Genomic DNA, 21,282 nt, shown 5'->3' with positions numbered 1-21,282 from the left:
ATTTCTTCTCGTCATTGAATGTGGCAAATTATTCTCCATCAACCTGACTGGCACGATTCACCTGCTCAAATACTCGTGGCGGCAGGTTGAAGCAATGACAGTTCAAAATTGCTTCAAGCGTGCTGGCTTCAGTATGTGTGCGGGTGACGCAGATGACGCCAGTGACAACATCGACCAGACTTCAAACATCGTAGACGAAGCTTGCAAAACTCTGCTAGCTGAAGTGCTGGAGCGGCAGGGCGCTACGGAAGGCATTTCCTTCCCCGACTTCAGAAACGCAGACAGCCATGCGTAGACATCTCCGGACATGTCCGACGAAGCCATTGTTGCCTCGGTTGTCGAAGTGTCACCAAACGATAGTGATGAGGACGACATTGAAAGCGACAACACGGGTGATCCAGGTCCGACAGTGGCCGAAGCTGCGCATTGCGTCAGCATCATGCGGGTATTTGCCGAGTAGAGGGGGCTGGTGGAAAAGCTGGCTCACAGCATAAGTGAGTTTGAGGCCGCTGTCGTTGCTGCTAGGCCGCCGCGTCGTCAAATGAAGATTACAGGCTTTGTCACGCGAAGTTAATAAATTACTGCACGTTTTTTGTTTTTTCACCGCACTCCTTCAAGGTTTCCTTTTTCGACAGGTAAGTGAGCGACCTGACGCTATTTCGGCTAAGCAGTACTACCGTTTAGTACGTACTTTTTTCCGAGCTCCGGTCAACTACGGTTGAACGAGGTTTCACTGTACCGCGAATGCCGACAAGGGATCCACAAAACACGTCCCACTGACCACCCCACCACCCCCGCCGTAGGAGACGTCAACCGCGATTGCCACCCTAACACCAAAACTCGGTAACATTTTCTGAGCAGCCACCTAACCTCGCTGCTGGGTGGCACTGCCAATGCTTCTGCGCTAAAGTCACTTGAAATATTTCAGAATATTGCATCGTTTATTGTGCGCCGCAGCCTATGTGATTGGCTTAGTCGCATCACGTGACCTTGCGCTGCCATATCCCTTCCAAGCACGTTTGGAGCGCGTGCGCTGAACGCGCAAATGTGGCTGGCCTTTTAGCATTAGCACAGCACTTAAGGGTATTTGGTCACTTTTCCAACGTGCCATGCACATATGAAGAAGTATACCTTAGCAGCAAACTTACCATGAGCTGGGAATCTCGTTTATTTTCTCATTTCGTGCGGGAAAAACGCCGAGAAAAGGCGTTCTACATGACTGCATAGAGCTGTTTGCAAAGAATCCGCCCCCTCTAAGAACACTCATTTCTATCATGCGACAGGATATTCCACCTTATCCCACAGCCAATATGCAGCTCGGCGGAGTGACGGCGGCAAAAGCGCATGATCTGCAGTTCACAAGTTCACCGCTTCCGCATTGTGCGAGGCCAATTGTGCGCGTTGCTTTCACTTTCACTTTCACTTTATTGCCTTAAAGACCCCGCAGGGGGGTGTTACATAAGGGGTGGGTTGTACAACAATGATACAAAAGCCACAGGTTAACATTGCAGATGCATTGACACACTTTGAATAAAACGTGATGGACAGGTGATTGAAACAACATCGTGGGGAAGGTCATTCCATTCTTAGGCGGCGCGGCAGAGAAATGATGCAGAAAATGTTGAGGTGCCAGATCGGGGTCGGAAGACTTGAAGTGGATGGCCAGTGCGGGGAGAAATGCGTGCGGCGGGAGCGATGTAAGGTGGTTGGTGGAGTGAGCTGTGATACAACTTGTGGTACAGTGACAACGTAGCAATTCTGCGGCGAAGTGAAAGACTTAATAGACCGGATTCATTTTTAAGAGATGAAACACCGACATCGTAAGAATAAGAAGAATGAATGAAGCGAGCGGCACGATTTTGAACTGCTTCGATAGCGTTGATCAGATAAACTTGGTGAGGGCTCCAGATGGGTGATGCGTATTCAAGCTTGGACCGGATTAGCGACTGATAGGCCAGAAGACGAACGTGATATGGTGAGTGACGTAGGTGACGTTTTAGGAATCCTAATGATCGGTTGGCTGATGAAATCATGTTAGTGATATGCGTTCGCCAGGAAAGATCAGGGGTTAATGTTACACCGAGATACTTATAGGATACGGCTGTTTCGACTGGTATGTTAGAAATTTCATAGGAAAATTGGAGTGGGTTTTTGCGGCGGTGGAAGGAAACTAATTTGCATTTGTTAGGATTAAGGGTCATAAGCCAGTGGTCACACCAGTTTAATACTTCATTAAGGTCATTCTGTAGTGCTGCTTGATCAAAGGTGTTGGTTATTTTGCGGTAGATGACACAATCATCTGCAAACATACGAAGGTTGCAGGATAAATTGTTAGGTAAGTCGTTAATGTAGATTAGGAACAAAAGCGGGCCAAGGACAGATCCCTGTGGCACTCCAGACCTAACAGAAAGAGAGTTAGATTTGACGTTGTTAACGAAAACAAACTGAGAGCGGTTAGTCAGAAATTGAGCAATCCAATTAAGAAGTTCAGCTGGTAGATTTATTTGAGAAAGTTTTTTAGTAGGCGTTGGTGTGGAACTTTGTCGAAAGCTTTAGTGAAGTCAAGAAAAATAGCATCAGTCTGGAGGTTACCATCGAGGTTAGCATGCAGGTCGTGAAGGAAAAGGACTAGTTGGGTTTCGCATGAGCGGCCTTTTCGAAATCTGTGTTGAGAGGAATGAAAAAAATTGTTAGAATCAAGAAAATGCATGATATGAGTGTATATGACATGTTCCATGAGTTTGCAACATACACTGGTTAATGATATGGGGCGATAATTTAACGGGCAGTCTCTTTTACCTGTCTTGTGAACCGGAATGACCTTCCCACACTTCCAGTCGAGAGGCAGAATACCTGAGGAAAGTGACTGGGAAAACAGCAAAAACAAAAACTCGGCTGATATGTGCTTTGTGTTCTTTAACAGCTTGGATGTAATTTCGTCGGTACCCGCCGAGGATGAGAGTTTCATTTTTTCTATTAAAGACAGGATACCATTGAAACCTATGTTAAAAGGTGGCATTTCAGGCAGATTAACAGAGACTAATTCTGTTTCAACGGGGTCAGATTCATTCGTAAACACAGACGAAAAGGCGGCATTGAATATATTGGCACATTCTGAACAACTTAATTCTTGACCAGTATCATTAGTAAGGGTGATGGGGGGCGTGTTAGGAGGGTTTATTATTTGCCAGAAACGCTTCGGTGAATCAGCAAGAATTTTCGGAAGTTCCGTATGAAAAAATGAGTACTTGGCGTTGCGCACTTCACTTAAATATGCTTTTTCGGCAACCTTGTATTTTTCCCATGCAGAATCAGTGTTTTTATTCTTCGCAGCCCGAAAGAGGCGTTTCTTCTTATTTTCAAGCCTTTTTAATGTTTTAGTAAACCAAGGTTTTTGGCGGGTGGGACGAAAGCTCATTTTAGGGATAAATTGGTCAGCTAGCTGGTTTAACTTGTTTTTGAAGATTAACCAGTTATCGTTGATGGGTCGCTCCCAGAAGCCATCACGGAACGTCGGAAGAAAAACTTCAAGTTCTCGGGTGATGGCCGCGTAGTTACCCTTGTCATATAACCTAATAGTTTTAGTGCAGGCTTGGCGCATTTGCGGAACGAAGGTAAAATTAGCGTGAATGACCTTATGGTCACTTATTTCATCAAGATATGTTATAGAAGAAAGGCTCTCAGGATCAGTTGTTAAGATTAGGTCAAGAATGTTAGCAGTATCTCGAGAAACACGTGTAGGTTGTGTTATCAACTGAGTGAGATTAAAGTTGAGGCAAACATCAAGGAAATCGTTGGCCTCCTTAGCATTGGGTGCTGATGAAGTTAGATTACACCAATCAATGTTAGGAAAATTGAAGTCCCCCAGGAGGAGGACGTGAGCATTTGGGTATTTGGTCGTAAGTTCGGCTAAAATACCATTAAGCTGGCGCGCGAAATCCGGGCTACTTTTGGGAGGCCTATAACAAAAACCTAATAGTACGGAATGTGGTACGGAACGAAAAAGCAACCACAATATTTCTAGGTCGGAATCAATGTTTATAAGGGAGCATGAAAGTTGTTCGTTAGTAGCAATCAGGACGCCGCCGCCCCGGGTGCCGGGACGATCTTTTCGAAAAAGATTAAAGTGAGGCAAGTCGGTCAAAATTTCGCTGTCAGTGACGTCAGAGGTCAACCACGTTTCAGTTAGTACAAGTAGGCTGCTGTTAGATGAAGATACAAGGTCGGACACGTGGTCTCGTTTGGAAAGATAGCTACGTATGTTGGTGAAAATGACCGAAAAAGAAAGATTGGCTTTGTGACCGAAGACGGGACAATTAGAAGATCTGGGGCGTGAAGGCAACTGCTACGAGCTTTCTTCTACATTTTCAGTTGCCTCGTTAAATACGTATCGTTTGGAGCCCATAAAAAGGGTCTTATACCGTAAAAGGAAGGGACCTGATTTTGCTTTAGCAAAAGCCAGTAGGTGCTTCCGTGCGTTCCGGACCCGATGCGAGAAATCCTCCCCGATGCTAAAATCTGTATGTTTAAGCTGGGGGCCCTTAGCAAGGACGGCTTCCTTGGTTTTAAAGGATGTAAACTGCACTATAATGGGCCGACACCGGCCTTGCGAGTAGCGGCCAAGACGGTGGGCACGCTCGACATCCTTGGATTCGACAGTTATTTTTAGGTGGTCCCCACAAAACCCAGTAATACGCTCCTCAGACTGCGCATACGTTTCGGATGGCTTGTCGTCCGCTAGGCCGTAAAACAACAAGTTGTTTCGTCTGGAACGATTCTCCGCGTCGTCCAGTCGAGCCTCCAGTACAGAGACCTGGGTAGCTGTCTGGGAGGTGGCAGTGGCCATGGCGTGGCCATTGCAAAATTCTTCGTTGTGTTAAATGAACAGGCTACTTGCCACACCCAAGCACGATCCCGAGTGAAGCATGCACGAAGAAAGCACAAACGTGCAAATCCACTGGACTGCAAGCAAACTAACGTGCGACCGCAAGAGCTGAGTAAGGGACATACTGCACGCAACCAGCCGAGGGTGATTGGTTCCATGTGGCAGTAGCAGGCTTAAGTGCAACCGTGTGAGGTCACTGCGAACGTCGTTGAATTCACTCGTCAACCAGCCGGCGTCGTTTAACACGAGAAAAGGCCTCACTTGTCAGTAGAAGGGTTGTTAGCACTTTTGAATAAAAATACACAGAAAAAAAGGTTTGGCCACTAAGTGGACGTTTTTATGGGCGGGTCCGCATACAACGAATTACTCATATCACGACTATTCATTGCCGCATTTTCGAGTTCGTTATAAACAGGTTTACTATAAATACAACCATCAACAGAGCATTCTAAGATATGCAATAAAAAACAGTGCAACACACAGGAAGCGAGAGATGGATGTAGAATACAACTGTAAAGGCGAAAATCACAAGGGCCATCTGACAAAGCGAGCTTCGTACCACTGATCGTAAGGTATGTACATTGCTCGCATACGTACTTTATCGCTTTGTGATCATGTGTAGCCGAAATTTAACGCAATTAGGTGTTTCGGAACACACGTTCGCGCATTTGCCTCGAACTGGATGTCATGCGATGCTCGCTTGTATTTAAATTGCGAATAGCAGCACGCCAAAATAACTGAAACATCTTTAGCATTCTACCCACAGTTCTCTTTAATGAGATTCCTACTTTCTGAAGTCAGGTTGCATTTCCACAAGAAGCTTTCCAGGTCCTTGATTTTTCAAGAAACCGTGCCCAACCACCAACAAGCACATTCACTTGCCGATGGCTCTCTTGCAGACGGCTCTCTCTTGCAGACGGCTCTCTCTGCAGCGTCGGTGGCGGCGTTTTTAGTACCGTTGCCTGGGCGGAGTCTGATATCTATGAAAATGACAAGGCGCATTACAAGTTGTGTATCATGTTTAAAAGAGCAAAGTATGCAGACATGTAGACATCACATGAAGTGATGTAACTGTGCAAGGTATGTATATTTAAGTTATCGGCTTTTATATCGCATAAATTTTCAGTGCGTTATGAGGAACGCTGTAGGGGAGAACTTCGCTATAATTTTCACGGGGATTTGTTAATCACAGCCTAACGCACGGCAAAATGTTTCTTTTTTCTATTCATCTTCAATAGAAAGTTTTCGTAGCAAGTGAAAGTCTTACCCGTCACTTTGCACACAGCAGCTCAAAACCACACTGTTTCAAGTGCTGTACCTCGTTTGACACCTCAGTGCACATGTTGTGATGGAATTTGAGAACGTTCAAATACATGCCATGCAAATATTCCTCAAAGCACCAGTCACTGAGAATATGCAAAACGTTCACTTTCGAAGATTTTTTTTTGTAGCTGTTATTTACGACGAGCCAATCGCCACTGCTAGCCTAGCAGAATTGAGCATTATAGGCAGTGAACTTTCTCTTTAAAAGCTGCGACATTAGAGAAAAGCAATTTGCAGAAATTTCTGTCGAACGAACGTCGCCACACGCTGCCACGCAGAAAGATGCTGCCGATGGAACTTCTTGCAAAACAGCAACTCCTCCGAGGGAGGCAATTGTGGATGGAGTGCTCGCAGTGAGGCTACACTGTTTAAAAGGATAAAAACTCGAGCTTGCTGAGTTGAATTCATCGTAAAAAAAAGCGTGGGTATATGAGAAAAAAAAGAGGAAAGGCGACAAGACAAAGCTAAACACATACACTCTTATTTAGTGTCATATTCGCCTTGGAAAAAAGGAAACAAGGCACATGAAGGAAAGGAGGCACTGGGCATTCGTCACAATAGTAGACGAAACTGCAAAGTTCAGTAACGTAAATAATTGATCCTTTTCTGGGTTAGCACGATGGATGGTTCGTTTATGCATGATGGCCCAATGGAATGAATCTTGAACGCTTCTTAGATCTCCCTGGCACGGAAATCGCGATATCTATGTGATATGCACGTCCGCTCAAAACTTGATTGATTGATTGATATTTGGGGATTAACGTCCCAAACCACCATATGATTATGAGAGACGCCGTAGTGGAGGGCTCCGGATATTTCAACCACCTGGGGTTCTTTAACATGCACCCAAATCTGTGCACACGAGCCTACAGCATTTTCGCCTCCATCGAAACTGCAGCCCCCGCAGCAGGGACTCGATCCCGCGACCTGCGGGTCACTGAGTACCTTAGCCACTAAACCGCCGTGGTGGTGCCCGTTCAAAACTTGGAGTGCATCCACAGTCGTCATAGTGAATTGCTAGATTGCTTCCAGTTTTGTCCTTGAGATTATTTTTGTGCTCCACCTACAGCTGTCACTGCACTTCGGCGCCAGTTCGGCAAGCGCCAACGAGAGGCGCTTCGTGGAGCGCTGGCCGCACGGTGTGGTGTTCGAGGTAGAAGTGGATGACTCTGCACAGAGATGAGTGTGCAGCAATATACATTTCTGAAAACATGTTCTCAGAGCCCATCATTGTGCGATGACGCCACAGAGGAGTAGAGAGGCCTTAGGTAGTCTATTGGTCAACTTCGCATTGCTTACTCTTGAAGCCTGGGATCGCTGACTGGTCGTGTCATTAGTGCAAGTAGCTTTTTAGCGTATATGCACCGCACTTGATTATACGTGTCACAGTGAGTTTCTTAGGCGTGTTTTTGCGTGTTCTTGCCTGCCTGCTTTGACGAAGTGACCTTCATGTGTGCTTGGTGTTCTGGTGCGGCGTTCGCACAGCGCACACATGCATGGTGTACTGTTGTCTGCCGTTTTGCAAGTCACAGGCTGAAAAGACTGCTGGCGTCTCATTTAACCAATTCATTGTAAATAAGGGACTATGTGCGAAGTGACAGAAAAACATTTCCCGGGAAAGTCGTGTGAATAACGAAAAGTATCCCTCCACTGTAATGTTCAGCAAGCATTTTCTTGTGGGTGATTATGTCAGCGGACACATAATTATAGCTCGAAATTCTTTTTCAAGCTAGCCGATCGAAAGAAAGGCAGAACCAGAAGATCCCGAGCATGCCATTTTGGAGTCGTTGGAAGGAGAAACCGAACAGAAATTGAGTAAAGGCACACCAACAAATAACGCACAAGTCTCAGGTCTTTTGACACATTTCAGTGATACCTTTTCTCAAAACAAGAATACGTTTTGTGTCATTTCTTCTGCTGGTCGGTGAAAGATCATGTGGCTGAGCCTTCTGAATGCTATGCATGAACATACATGTGCACTAGATGGAATAGTAATCATCATTTTACTCATTTCTTCAACTCATAGAAAACAAAGAAAAAAATGCTTTGCTATGACCATGTTGATGCTCTCCCAAGAACAGAGTTGATATATGCTCGCTACCATGTGCATACCTGCCAACCTCGCAACATCAAAATTCGGGAGACAGCAGCGGGGGGGGGGTTGCATAGCAGCAGTTACTGAGACTGGAGACTGACATCAGGGAGGGGTAGGGATGTTTATTTTGAGCTGCTGCTTGAACCAAACTTCTTTACTTGTGAAGGCACCTGGCAGTTGCGGACTTCGCAAGCCTCAAAAAGTTGTCAAAATACACCTGCTCAAAACAACGTCCAGTTTGGTTACTCTTCACCATGAGGAGGTCACCTAGAGTCTTGTTTGAAAGCGAAGACCGAAATTCAGTTCTCGTCTTCTTAACCATGCTAAATATCCTCTCACATTCAGCATTGCTGTGTGGAATGGCAAGCAGCTGCAGCATCACCTTTGACACTCTACCAAATTTCACTTCTCCATCAACGCTAGTGATTCTTCCCACTTCTGACCACTGAACATCAATCCTCTCTTCACTTAGAATGTCTTCAGAAATACGGTGTGCCTGCAGTTCTGCAAATTCCACTTCAAGAGCATCGAAGGCTTCTACTCTTGACTCATTCTTCCCCTGGGGCAGAATTTGCGGGAAGGACTCAACGAAGAAGCGAAGGCTTGTGAAAGATGCGTCGTTCAAAAACTTCAAATTAGCGACTTCCGCTTTATTCAAGGTTTCATTCTTCAGTGGAAATTCGTGGCGTATATAGTCACATGTGACAGTAAAGTACTTCTGAACAGTAGAAAAAAAAACTCCTGCTTCTCACTGGCACGCAGTCCTTCCACAACAGACAATGTGCAGCTCCCGAGGACAAGATCTTCGTTGGCTTTTTGGTTCTTTATATCTTGATAGCGAACCTCCAGTGGCGAAGAGCAGGCCTTAATGGCAGAGGGATTGACAAACCTGGCCAAAAGGTCCCTTAGGAACTGCATCAAGAGGGACTGGAGCAGATGAATTTGAGGTGCCTGTGACTGAAGTTGGGCATTGGCTTTGTCAAACACAAGGATGACACTCTTCAAGAAAAGTCCATAAGCGAAGTTTACATCAGAGGTCAGGAAGTACAAAAGCCGTTCCTCACGGGTCAAACTGGCACGTCCGGTACTTTCAAATGAAAGCTTCACTTTCTTTGCCAAGGTTGCATCCATCTTGCTTCTTGGCTCCTTCCGTTTTTGGGGATCTCGCTGGACTTCGTCGCACACATCTGCCGAAGCTGCAGCTGTCTTGGCGATCTGGTACGACCCCAGAAAGCTTGGGCGCTGCTGGCTTTTCGGCTTTGTCTCATTCAAAAAGAAGCTGACCAAGGGCTGCCACTGCTCCAGCAATCTGGTGAGACACCTTCCAAGCGATAGCCACCGCGTTGGCACGTGTTTCAAAATCTTCGGCACCTCCGTGTTGTGCATCCCTTGAAATTCAACAAGCATGTCTTTCCGCTTGGCGCTCTTCTTAAGGTAGTAGAAGATGTCCACGAGCATCTCGTCGAATTTTGCAGGTAAGCATGCGGCTCCTTGCTCGGCCGCAAGATTTATAAGGTGGCACGGGCAGCCAACGACTATCAAACTATCTTGGGCTTCTTTTAGCACAGCTGCCACGCCGTTTTTTTTGCCGATCATCACATTGGCATTGTCGGCAGAAAATGCAATGCAGTTCTCAATCTGTATAGCACGCGATTTGAGCGCGTCCAGAACGAGGTTTCCAATCTTTCGTCCGGTGGCCTCTCCATGGAGTTCCTGCAAACAAAGCAGCCGGCTTTCCAAGTTTCGCGATTCCTCGACGTAGTACGTTGCCACGATCGGGTACATTTGGGACCCGCTGTCGTTGCTTCCGTCCATTGCGATTGCAAAAGCACGGCATTTTAGAGCCTCCGTCATTGTGTTTCCGGTATGTGCAGCCATTTCTCCGACGATGGCAGTGGTTTTCGTACGTCCGCACCCGTACCGCTTCGCGTCCTCGCACTTCGGGAACATTTTCCGAAACAACGGCCTCGCGTGATCACTAACGCTTAGCGGCAAGTTGTGTTGCACAAGGAATCCCGTGAATAGGCATTCTGCGCAAATCGCACTGTCTTCGAAGCTCTTTTGAAAAAAGCTACCGATATTGCCTTGCCCTTCCGCAGTACGAACGTAGTTCTGATGCTTCTGTGAAGCGATATGCACCTTTATATCGGCCTTCCCGCCGTGCGACACGCTCACATCACAGGTGCACGTGGTACAGAATCCGTACTTGTCACCTTTCCGCGAAGTCACAAAGCACAGAAACTCAGCTGTGTATGAGTCCAGAAACACTTGCAAGTACTTCTTCTTTGATTTTGACGCCGCCATCGACCTTCTAACTGAACTCTGAAAACACGCAACCCCCACAACCACGGCAGACGGCGTAGGCGTAGCGTACAAAATGCGGGGGCCAAGATGGAGAAGAAGTTCTGGCTAGGCACAACGGAAGCAAGTGAACTGAACGGTGGTCGGAGCGACAAGAATGCGACACGCGACGCTGTCGGCGCTGTTTCTCCGAAGCACGCCGATATGGAGAGTGCAAAGCACATCGGTGTCCGCCTACCGCCGGGCTACCGGCCACCCCTCCTTTGGAAAATGGAATGTGCTCGACAGACTCGCCGTCTCGTTATCGGAGCGCTCGTGAACATACAGCGCCGCAATCTTTTTCCTTTGAGACTACCTTTTCCCTCGCCTTCTTTCGGTACGGTGGCGAGGGCTTCTCGCGGCCAGCCTTCGTCAAGATGCGCAGTGCCGAGAATGTACTCAGCGGTACTCTACAATATGGTTACAATGAAATAGAAGTGTGGTGGCGAGTGCTCTTCCGCAGCACCGCCACTGCCGCAGCAGAAAAGGCTGACGTACGCGCATGATCTTAAAAAGAGAACAAAAAAAAAGCCTCTGCTGTGGTGGCCACTTTTCGGGAGATTCGAGATGACATTCGTACAATCGGGAGATTAGGTGCAAATTCGGGAGTCTCCTGGAAAATTCGGGAGTCTCCTGGAAAATTCGGGAGAGTTGGCAGGTATGCATGTGTCCATCGCATTGGTACCACCAGGAAGTGCACCAGCAGGTAGAAACCCGAGCATTCCTTGCGCGCGCTAGCCTCTGCAACGGCCAGAGGCGAGTTACGACAAATTAGGGAGCCTTCGTACACACACGCCTCTCGCCCGGTTTTAGGGTGGTGTCAGCTTTTGAGAAGGTAAATGCCGATGCCTGCGAGTTTTTACAGTAGCCCTTGTTGCCAAACTTCTTCTGTCGCCATTTTGTTTCTCAACTCAACCGGTTCAACGTGATCAATGTCAGAGCAGTCAGTGTTTAGATGGTTGCGGGTTGCCTCGATGCATGCGGCGTTAGATGTATAGCACTGCAACCACCTTGGAAACAGTGGTTATAATTGCTCTGCCTGTGCATTTCCACGAGGTGTTATGCGAGTCGAAATTGACGCTGTGAATTCTACATTTTCTGTAGTGTGCGTCAAAGTTCGCTAGCACTGAGTCACCAGCTGCTTACAGCAAACAAAACATGACAGGCTGTTGCACCCCACGATGTTTAAACAACACTCGGAACAGAGTGAGAATGTTTCGCTTCCTGTTGAGCCCAATGCAAAAAAAAAAAGTTAGCTGGCCCAAATCCCCAAATTAAGCGAGACCGGTCGGTGGAAACACTGTCGTCATATGTATACGTGGTTAGTACTAAAGTACTGTGTTTTGTCATGCTGTCTGTACCGCAGTTGCATAGGGACGTGATTTGTACGCTTTACCGTTCATGTGCTACAAGCTGCCGCACATTCATCAAATTAAATTACGATTACACAGAAGAAAAAAAAAGGTGGGGGCTGCCGCAGGCGTGGCTGAACATGAATGTGGACTTTCGCGTGTGCAATCGTGACGTGAACTCGTACTGACTTGCCTAACCTGCAATCCTATTAAGAAAATTTTACTTCTGTTCTACTCTCGTTTTCAAGTTAGAATACACATAAAGCATGAAGATACCGTGAGGCAACCGTTGGACTGAATGAAGAGATGTGTGCCGTGAAACAGTCGTACCTAAAAAAAGATGCAGCAGAATACAAGAATGGCCGAAACATGGTAATGATAGCTACGGATATTCAAAGGGATTCCAACGTCAGTGGCAGTGTACGTACAGATAGGGCAGAAGTGGCGGAGGAGGCGGCTATAGCCCTATCACTAGCCTCACAAAATGCCGAAGTCGTGATCAGCGATTCCAAAACCGCTGTTAAAAATTAGGCTAAGGGAAGGATCTCACTGGAAGCGCTAAGAATTCTGGCTAACTTTTGCGACGAGCAGGTAGTTCATATTATATGCACACCTGCCCACTCCTCTTTCCCCAGGAACGAAATCGCACATGACCTGGCTCGAGAACTGGCCGGCCGAACAGGCGCAGCGCAAAGTACAAGGACGGAGAAAGACCGCATGATAATTTATGAAGAGATCACAAAATACTACAGGCTAAGAAGCGTCCGATTCCCTCGGAACATACCTCCTTCAACAAGCAGTAGGCGACGGCATGGCGCCTCTTACAAACCAACACTTTCCCGAACCTGGTAACCTTTCAATGCATCTACCCAGAGATATACTGATTTGTGTAAGTTCTGCAATCAAAGGGCAGATCTCAATCATATACTATGGACTTGCCCCTCAGTGACAGGGCAATTTAAAAATACAGCAATGGAGAGCAGTGGGAGACCGCATTGCTCAGTGCAGACTCGCTTATGACTCGCTGGGACTGGTGCTGTACCACGAGAATGCTCTTGCTTACACCCGTGGTCATCAACCTGAGTGAGTCCGGTGCGCCTAAGTCTTCGGACAGCGGCAAAGGTACCTTGGCTGAGTGACTGAATAGTTTCCATGTCCGACGGCTCATGAAGTGCCACGAGGAGCTGGGCATTGACGATGCCGGGGTATGGCTGCATAAGCCATGTGCGATCTGCTGTGTCCAAGGCTAGCCAGTACACTTGCATGGACTAGCTGTCTGATATCGACCGCGTCCTTATTCTACACTTTTTCTGAGGGGGACGGGGCAGTATGGGGGCGCTCATCGGCTGTGAGCGCTCGCCAAAGATGAGGATCGTGGTTGGCTAGTGGCACGCGGCAGCCTCTGGCAGCGGAATGTTGCGGCCGGGCTTCAGCGCAGTAAAGATGGATGCAGGTTTGTCTCTGCCTCTTTCCTGAGGGGTTCTTAGGCCAGCCGCAGCGCCGAATCCTCTACAATGTACAGCGACACTACACAGACTTGAACTTCTCCAAAGGTGAAGGAGCACGTCCAAGACGTTACAGCTGCACTTCGAAACATTTGGACGCAACATTATGGTGCAGTTATTAGTAAAATAGAAGCAATGCTCACCTTGTTACGAAACTTGACACCATAAAATTTGTCTGCCTTCTCCAGCAACTCCGGACGAAAAGTTGTTGTGATGAACTGTGCCCCGCTGCAGAGCTCATGAACCATGTCTGGAAAGAGCGAGATAAAAACGTTTGAATGCAACACATCTAAATGTATTGAACTGCACTGAACATTAAAATCCTGGCATTTTTAGACTGATTAGGTTCCAATACATTGGCACATTAGCACTTTCATGACCACGCCTATCCCCAACAATAGTATGTTGTCGATCTTTACAACTTCAATATTTGCCCCACTCCGAGCACTTGTGGACACCCTGCGCCATCTAACGTGTAAAAGAAGAAGTATTTATTCAATTTCACCATGGCCTCCGAGATGACGTGCTTTCAGAAGTGGGCGTGGGCAGTTCTTTTCTCCGCACCGCGACACTCCTTCGTAAAGTTGAAAAGGCTACGACGTAGTTGGCGAAGCGTGCATGTGGCAAGAAAAAAAAATGATTTTGCACTTTTACCTAACTTCGCGCTCATTTGGGAATGTCGGGGCAAGGTGTACAAGAGGCAAAGTCAGTGATTGAGTGTATATATTCTCAAATAGGCTTTTTTTGCTGCGGATTTGCGCTGTCTATATTAGAGCCCTTATAAATGCGATGCCTCTGAAAGAGATTCGGATGTTCTGGAAACTTACTGTACTTTGAAGTTCGCAGGCTGTATAGTATGAAGGGCAATGACGAAAAAAAAGACAGCTCGATCAATGAGCAAAGTCAGAAGAGTGCCGTGTTAAACCCTCAGGGGTTACACTAGATTAAAAGGGATGCTTCTTCTTTCCTTACATGGAACTAGTACTGCCTTTCATTGTAACATTGCTTCAAGAATCCTCCCGTCAAGCCGCAGAAGCAGGATACAGGGAGGAGTATGCAGGCGGTCCCCATGCATCTAGACTATGTCTAGACTGAACGTCGCCAGTTGTGCGACGATCGCGGGCTAATTGCAGGCACTTTTTAGTCATTTATGGTTCCCCACTCACATTGTGAATTTTACGGTGTTGAGTGAATACGTTGCGCAATGTAAGAACGAACATCAATATGTTTTGCTTGTTGAAGAAGTACCTACGCAACAAGCGTTCAGCGTTAGATGTACTTGGACTGAAACACTGCTGTGTTACATAGCAGTGATACTAACTTCACACGATCTCAAGAGACTGTCTGAAAGAGTTTTCTGACAAGCTTCCGGTAGGACATCTGTATTTTGAATTACTGACATATCAAGCTACTTTGTGGACCTATTCGAGTGGCATAGATCTGTGCTATGTGCTGCGGTATATATACAATTACTCATATACATATGAATGCATATGTTTTTTGTTTGTTCCAACACTCTGCTACAAGCCAGTTAACGATGAACCAACAAGCCCATATTGGGATTGTTTTCAATTAGAGATGTTTACAAGGTAAAGACTGCTTGAATTTTTTTACTTGTTCTGTAATAAAGTTTCCAGTTGACCATTCAGTCCCGATGAGAGTAGCTATTCTGCGCCAAATGGAGGTAGAGAATGCGAAAAAGAAAAGTAAACTTGCCTGCAACTGCTTTGCGATGCTGTGAATCAAGCGCCTGGTCAATCTCGTCAAACAGATAAAAGGGTGCTGGGTCACATTTCTGGATTGCAAAGATTAGTGCCAATGCAACCAGTGACTTCTGACCACCTGACAGCTGCTGCATTTCCTTCATTTCGCTTGACTTGCCCACAAAAGATACCTGCAAGGAAACAAGTCTTGTTAGCTAGTCGCTTTACAAATGTGGCCTAACAAGGTATTTTTACATTATGTCGTCCTCATCCTGAAAAGAAATGACTGTTCCATTACAGCTCTTCTTGGGGAAAAATAAAATGCTACCACAAATGTAGTTCGTCGTAAATAAAGTTTGCCTGAAGGATCTAAAAGAGGGCAGAATTGGCGTGTGATACATATGACATTTTAAAATATACAAGCAAAACGCACATGAGTGCAGGCCCAACTATTATGAGCTTGTATTGAACATACCACAACAAATTGACCATATGATGCCACAAACTTGGGCCCATATACATGATGTATGAGACATTAATAAATTCAGTGGCACTGTTGAAGCCAGCAGCTATAGCACCCAGACTTAGCTCTTAAAGATGTTATCTTGCACTACTGCTTTCGTGTAAAACCTGGGTAGATCAACCATGGCTCGTACGAACTTCAGAGTGATACAAATTTTTCTGTGGTTCCAGCCAAGGCCCATTAGCTTGCACTGTAATAGTTGATTGATGTGTACGATTTAATGTCCCAAAACCACCACATGATTATGAGAGATGCCGTTGTGGAGGGCTCCGGTAAATTCGACCACCTGGGGTTCTTTAACGTGCACCCAAATCCGGGTACACGAGCCTACAGCATTTTCGCCTCCATCGAAAATGCAGCCTCCATGCACTGTAATGAAGTAAAGTTGCTGTGAATTAATTTTGCCCCCACAACATCTGATACAAGCGTGTGCTACAATTAAACCTGCTTATAACGAACCTCCATATAAAAAGTTCCTCAATATAACAAAAATTTTCTATTCTCCACTGTTACATAAAAGCATATGTATTTGCGACCTCTATGAAACAAAGTAACAGCAGGAGACAACCTTGATATAACAAATTTTCCCCACAAACAATTTAGAAATTTTGCTCTGCATTTTGGCATTTTGCTACGAGCGTGCATCTTTTGCGGCTGGACAGCCGGCAATGAAGCGCGAAGCGGGAGCGGCGGCGCGAACAGCACACCAGGCGAGAGCGAACGCTCGTTATTGCACGCCGGTGAGCGCGAGGCGGGCAAGCGTGCCGCCAATCTCACCGCTGCGGGCGCATGCACGGCGTGCTGCCCTCCTCCTAACTGCAAACCAAAATAAAAATAAAAAAGTACTTTTGTGCGTTGGCAGTGCCCTGCGTTCCGTTAGCGTCCCATATGCGGGGCCGCGCTGCATATCGAGGGCGCTTTAGCGAATAGTTTTCCGTGACATCCGTGCATGTTGTTCGCTCTTTGTTTCGACGCCATGCCCGCGCATGGTGTGGCACCCTACAACGTACAGCTTTGCTTTTTATTATTGCAATAGCCATTATATGGACAGTCTCGACTGGTTTTTTTCCGTCGCCGCCACCGTCGTTCATCGTATCATATACCTATCTATGTATATGAAAGGTCAAGAAAAAAAAAGCCTCCCAGCTCGTCCCGGTGCGCCGACATACGCTTACGCCCCATGCGTACTTTGCGCAGCGAGTTGGGGGGGGGGGTATATACTTGTACGCGTGCGCTTATTATTCCGTGAGGAAAATCACGGGCCTTCAACTTCAACCAAAACGGTTGCGTTCAGTTGCCGGGTGCACAATGATCACTTCGCTTGCTGGACAGGTGCCATCTGATCTTGTTAGTTTGCACTCATACATGCACCTGTGATTACGTTTCATGCCTCGTTTTTATTTAAACAGCGCGTCAAGTGTTAAGCGGTAAACATTGTTAGTTCCCTGTTGTCCTGTGTATATTGTTTTCGTGCGACATTTGTGCATGAACAGTGCGCTGTATGTTTCAATCTGCTTTCCATCTTCAGCATTACATTTTAAGTTGTTGCTATCGCAGAAAAAGTCACAGTTTCCCCTTGCGGGGAAACTGTGACTTTTTCTAGTTTCGGACAACCGTGTTGTCAAAACCGAGGGGATGTCAGATTAGGCGCTGATGGAAACTCTCTGTGACCACGATCACGGCAGATCTTCGAAGGTCGACTCATCACGCGCGATCCGTCTTGCGCCGCGCCGTGAGTCGCAGGCTGGTGGCTTTTACGATTAGCCGAACAGTTTTGGCAACACGAAGGCACATTAAAGGCAATTCAATGAATGCGATAGCAAAAAATAGTATTGGTATAAGAAGTAAGGCTGGCAGTCAACTTTTTTAAATCTGATTACGCGGAACTCCTACAAAATGCTGGTGTGAGCAAATACGGCCACCCATGGAGAAGTGCTCTTTTCACTCAGTCCCTTCGCGTTGAAACTGCACTGATACTCGCCGAGATAGCAAGCGCACCAGCGATCGCGACCACCCTTAAAATCCAAGTTCGTTATTCCTACTCAAGCGATCTCCTCTCCCTCTCCACGTTGTTTCATGCTCGTACAAGACGGGTCGTTTACTTTCTGTTCGAGCATTTGACGGCAGTTCTAACACGTGGGAGATGTTAGCTTATGCACTTTCCAGGCAATAGGGAGGGGCCGGCTCATTTGATCTCTGCTTTAGCAATGCTCGCGTGCTTTTACCCGCACGTGAAAGTTACGATGCGTGGGGGCATGTTATCAATTTGGACTTATTACGGAACATGGCGGCGACGGCAAAAGCCCACTGAGAGTGTCCATATAATTTCTATCGCAATAATAACGCAGATTTTTACTGCCAAATGTGTTTAGGGTTAGCTCTGCCTTCAGTCTCCCTTTTGTTTATTATTTTGTGCATTTATTTTTCGAATTTTTGAGCCGAACCTGCATATAACGAAATCATTTTCATAACAAATTTTCCAGAAATTTACCAGTTTCATTATATCCAGATTTAACTGTACCATGCAAGTACAAATAGGCACTGCCCACGCTATCACACGCACAGGTGCAGACACAAGCCACATCCCCAGTTTGTTACAATAACTGATCAACATCACATTGTAGCCTCCAAGACTGTGCGCACCAATCCTCAGGTGTAAATCTGTGCGCACCAATCTTCAGGTGTCAGCTCACTTATCTGCCACGGGTAGAAAGTGACAGCGTCCCATGTGCTCCCTGTAACTGGGGTCCTTTGACTAATCTAAAGCCTGAACATCGTCTATCTGCCATTAGTCTGCGCTGAGCTTTACATTGCCTTTAATAAAGTGGGCCAAACAAACCCACACGTTCATTATGAGAATCCAGTTTTCTCCCGTGATCCCTGCAAAGCAGCTGTTTTTTTTATGTCTATCGGTTGAAAAACAGAACATTTTGACTAGCATATAAAACTTGTTCAGGCTTGCAGACTGCATCTTGGCTTGACAGAGCTGTGCATAAGTTCAAGCGCTTCATCGAAATAATTCTATCCACATAAAACATCACAACACGCGCAGCCGAGGCCAGTACCTCGATGATACAATAATGGCATCATGCTTTTCAGCATTCTGGAACAACTCATTGAGCAATTATTTTCGTAGCACATAAACAGAATACTGGTTCAATAAAGTTGTACGTTATGAAAGAACATTCTATGTGCACCTATGCGATTATCAGAAAAGATGGTAGACAAACTCTGTGGCCTTACCGCACTAGAGACTCACACAGTTTCAAACGAATTTCCCTAAGATGACTCCAACGAGAAACAGAAGTTCTTTTTTTCTTCATGCTCGATTATGTTGCTGGGCGTAACATGACATCCCTTAGCTAGTTTCATAGAGCTCACCTCCTCCGCATTCCCTTCCCTCTTTCTGAGGCTTTTCTGTGCTACATAATCTAACAAACTTCATTTTTCTTTCCCAGCGATATTTAATACGACCAGGGCACTCGGCCTGTACACCAAAAACCCCCTAGTGTCTGTCCTTTAGAAAAAAAAGTACGGGAAAAAAAAACGCACGGGTACTTTATGTACACACTAAAGACGACTCAAAGGCGAAATCCATTTTATTTTGACTTCGATAGCAATTATATGAACATTCTCTACTACTTTTTGCTGTTGCTGTCATGTTTTCTGTATTGTCCAAATCGATAACATACCCCCTTGCATCAAGTGTTTTACACGCGGGCAATAGCGCATGAGCGGTGGCAACTAACGCGGCTGAAGCTGAGATAAAGGCCGATCTATCTCTGCTTGCAAGGAGGGTGCACGCGATAACATCACAGATGTGCCAGGCCTGTAATCTATCGCTACTCAAGCAGAGAGGAGGAAGGCACTACCTGAGAACTTTGACTTTAAGGGTGCGATCGCTAGCATGTAGGCTACTTGGACAGGCATTACAGACAGCTCATATGTCCTGCTAAGTGCTGTACTCGCAACTCAAACAGATTGCGCAAAAATTGCTTCGGTTCCTCAAGCAGCCATTAAGGGGCTATGCATCGAGCCATCATCTCAAATCAGTCACACCATTGTCACGCCATTTCGGTGGTCCACTTGTACAAGCCATTCATGCGGTTTGTGCATCGACGTGCAAGAGGTGTTCTGGGCGGTCTTCAGTTATACTAGTCACAGTACGGATTTATAACACAGCACAAGCAGCGAGTGCGCAGGTCTTCGAAACGGCGATCCTGCCACTAATGTTCCTCGCACGTAACGTCCAGCCTTACTTGGTATAACAATACAATTTGTTGGTATCACGCTCAACGCTGAAAGCTTAAGTGAAACAAAGGAATAATCTTTTGGACACAATATCGCGTAAATCTACAAAACACTGGTTAAAGGGACTATGACCACTCCAGGTGCCAAAGCAGTTTTTGTGCAGTCTGTTGTTTACGAGCAGTCTCACAATGCCTCGAGATAGCGGGCACTAGCGACAGTGCTTTTTGAGTGACGCAGCCTCCTATCCCCCCCCCCCCAAAACTAAGCAATGAATAGAATACCATGATGGTTGTTTTTTAATCGCCGGCTATTGACCCTGGAAAGCGAGGGACAGACACGTAACAAGGCATAGCCCCTTCACAGTGGGCCTTCCAGCACCAGGGCCGTCAGCGACAGGCACTCTACTGAAAGCTGCGAGTATTAAAACCGAATCACAGATTCTCCGACCAGGAGGCAAGCTGTTATTGATAAAGTGACATAAAAAACATGCAAAAAAATGAATTTGGACCTTAACACTCATGAGCTCGAAAGGGTAGGGCTTCGTAGGGGAATTTACCACAGGAGCAATTACACACACGGATTCGTTAGAGGAAGGTATAACAAAAAACCTCATCTGGATGAAGATTCACAGATAAAGTATATTAGAGGAAAGGTGTCAACGCGCTCCCACTGTTCACGTGTTGTTCTGTGGATGCAAAGCACGAAAAATTAGATTGTGATGCCGAGAAATAGACACGACAGACATTCTGGTAGCATGCATGCTCTTACTATTAGTGAAAATTGCTTTTATTACGTGTAGATCTGCGAACGAGCTATCAGAAGGGCTCCTGGAACGAATTATGTCCACCAAAGAATTGCTGCCACAGTTACATACTACCGATTGGAATAAACATCACGAGTCCCTACCAGCCGAGAGGACATTTTGCCATTTAGCAGACTTGCACAATAGAAGTTGCATCGGCGCCAAGCATAGAATCGTGAATTACATGGGATGCACGCGCGACCGCTGCGTATTCCGCGGATGAATTCTAAGTACGTGATTACCACTTTCGTGGCTCTGAAAACAAGCTGCACATGTTTAGACGCGCGGGCGAGACCACTGCCGATAATAGACACTCCAAAATCCGACTTATCACAGTTAACGTAGGAGTGGAATCGCTGCATGAGTATGAGCTCAAGGAGACTAACTTATTGCTTTAACCTTTCTGTCGTTTTCCATGATGGAGTGATTTTGCTTTACCACTGTCGTTAGTGCCTTTTCCCCCCAATCGGTGCTACCAAGAAACTTGCATGCTCTAATTTGAC

The 21,282-nt window shown here is 46.3% G+C and overlaps 1 protein-coding gene across 1 annotated transcript in view; it reads right to left on the bottom strand.

The window, feature by feature from the left end:
- The window catches only part of LOC142775571 (structural maintenance of chromosomes protein 3-like), a 64,699-nt gene that overhangs the window by 3,162 nt on the left and 40,255 nt on the right, over window positions 1-21,282 (bottom strand). Inside the window, exons 3-4 of the mRNA XM_075877028.1 lie at window positions 15,217-15,394; window positions 13,644-13,750 (exon numbers count right to left, since the gene is read on the bottom strand). Of these exons, the coding sequence (XP_075733143.1) occupies window positions 13,644-13,750; window positions 15,217-15,394 (285 nt within the window). The remainder of the gene's footprint in view (window positions 1-13,643; window positions 13,751-15,216; window positions 15,395-21,282) is intronic.

Source organism: Rhipicephalus microplus, chromosome X (genome assembly GCF_043290135.1).
Source record: "Rhipicephalus microplus isolate Deutch F79 chromosome X, USDA_Rmic, whole genome shotgun sequence".
Lineage (NCBI taxonomy): Eukaryota > Metazoa > Arthropoda > Arachnida > Ixodida > Ixodidae > Rhipicephalus > Rhipicephalus microplus.
This window is presented reverse-complemented; position numbering and strand designations above follow the sequence as displayed.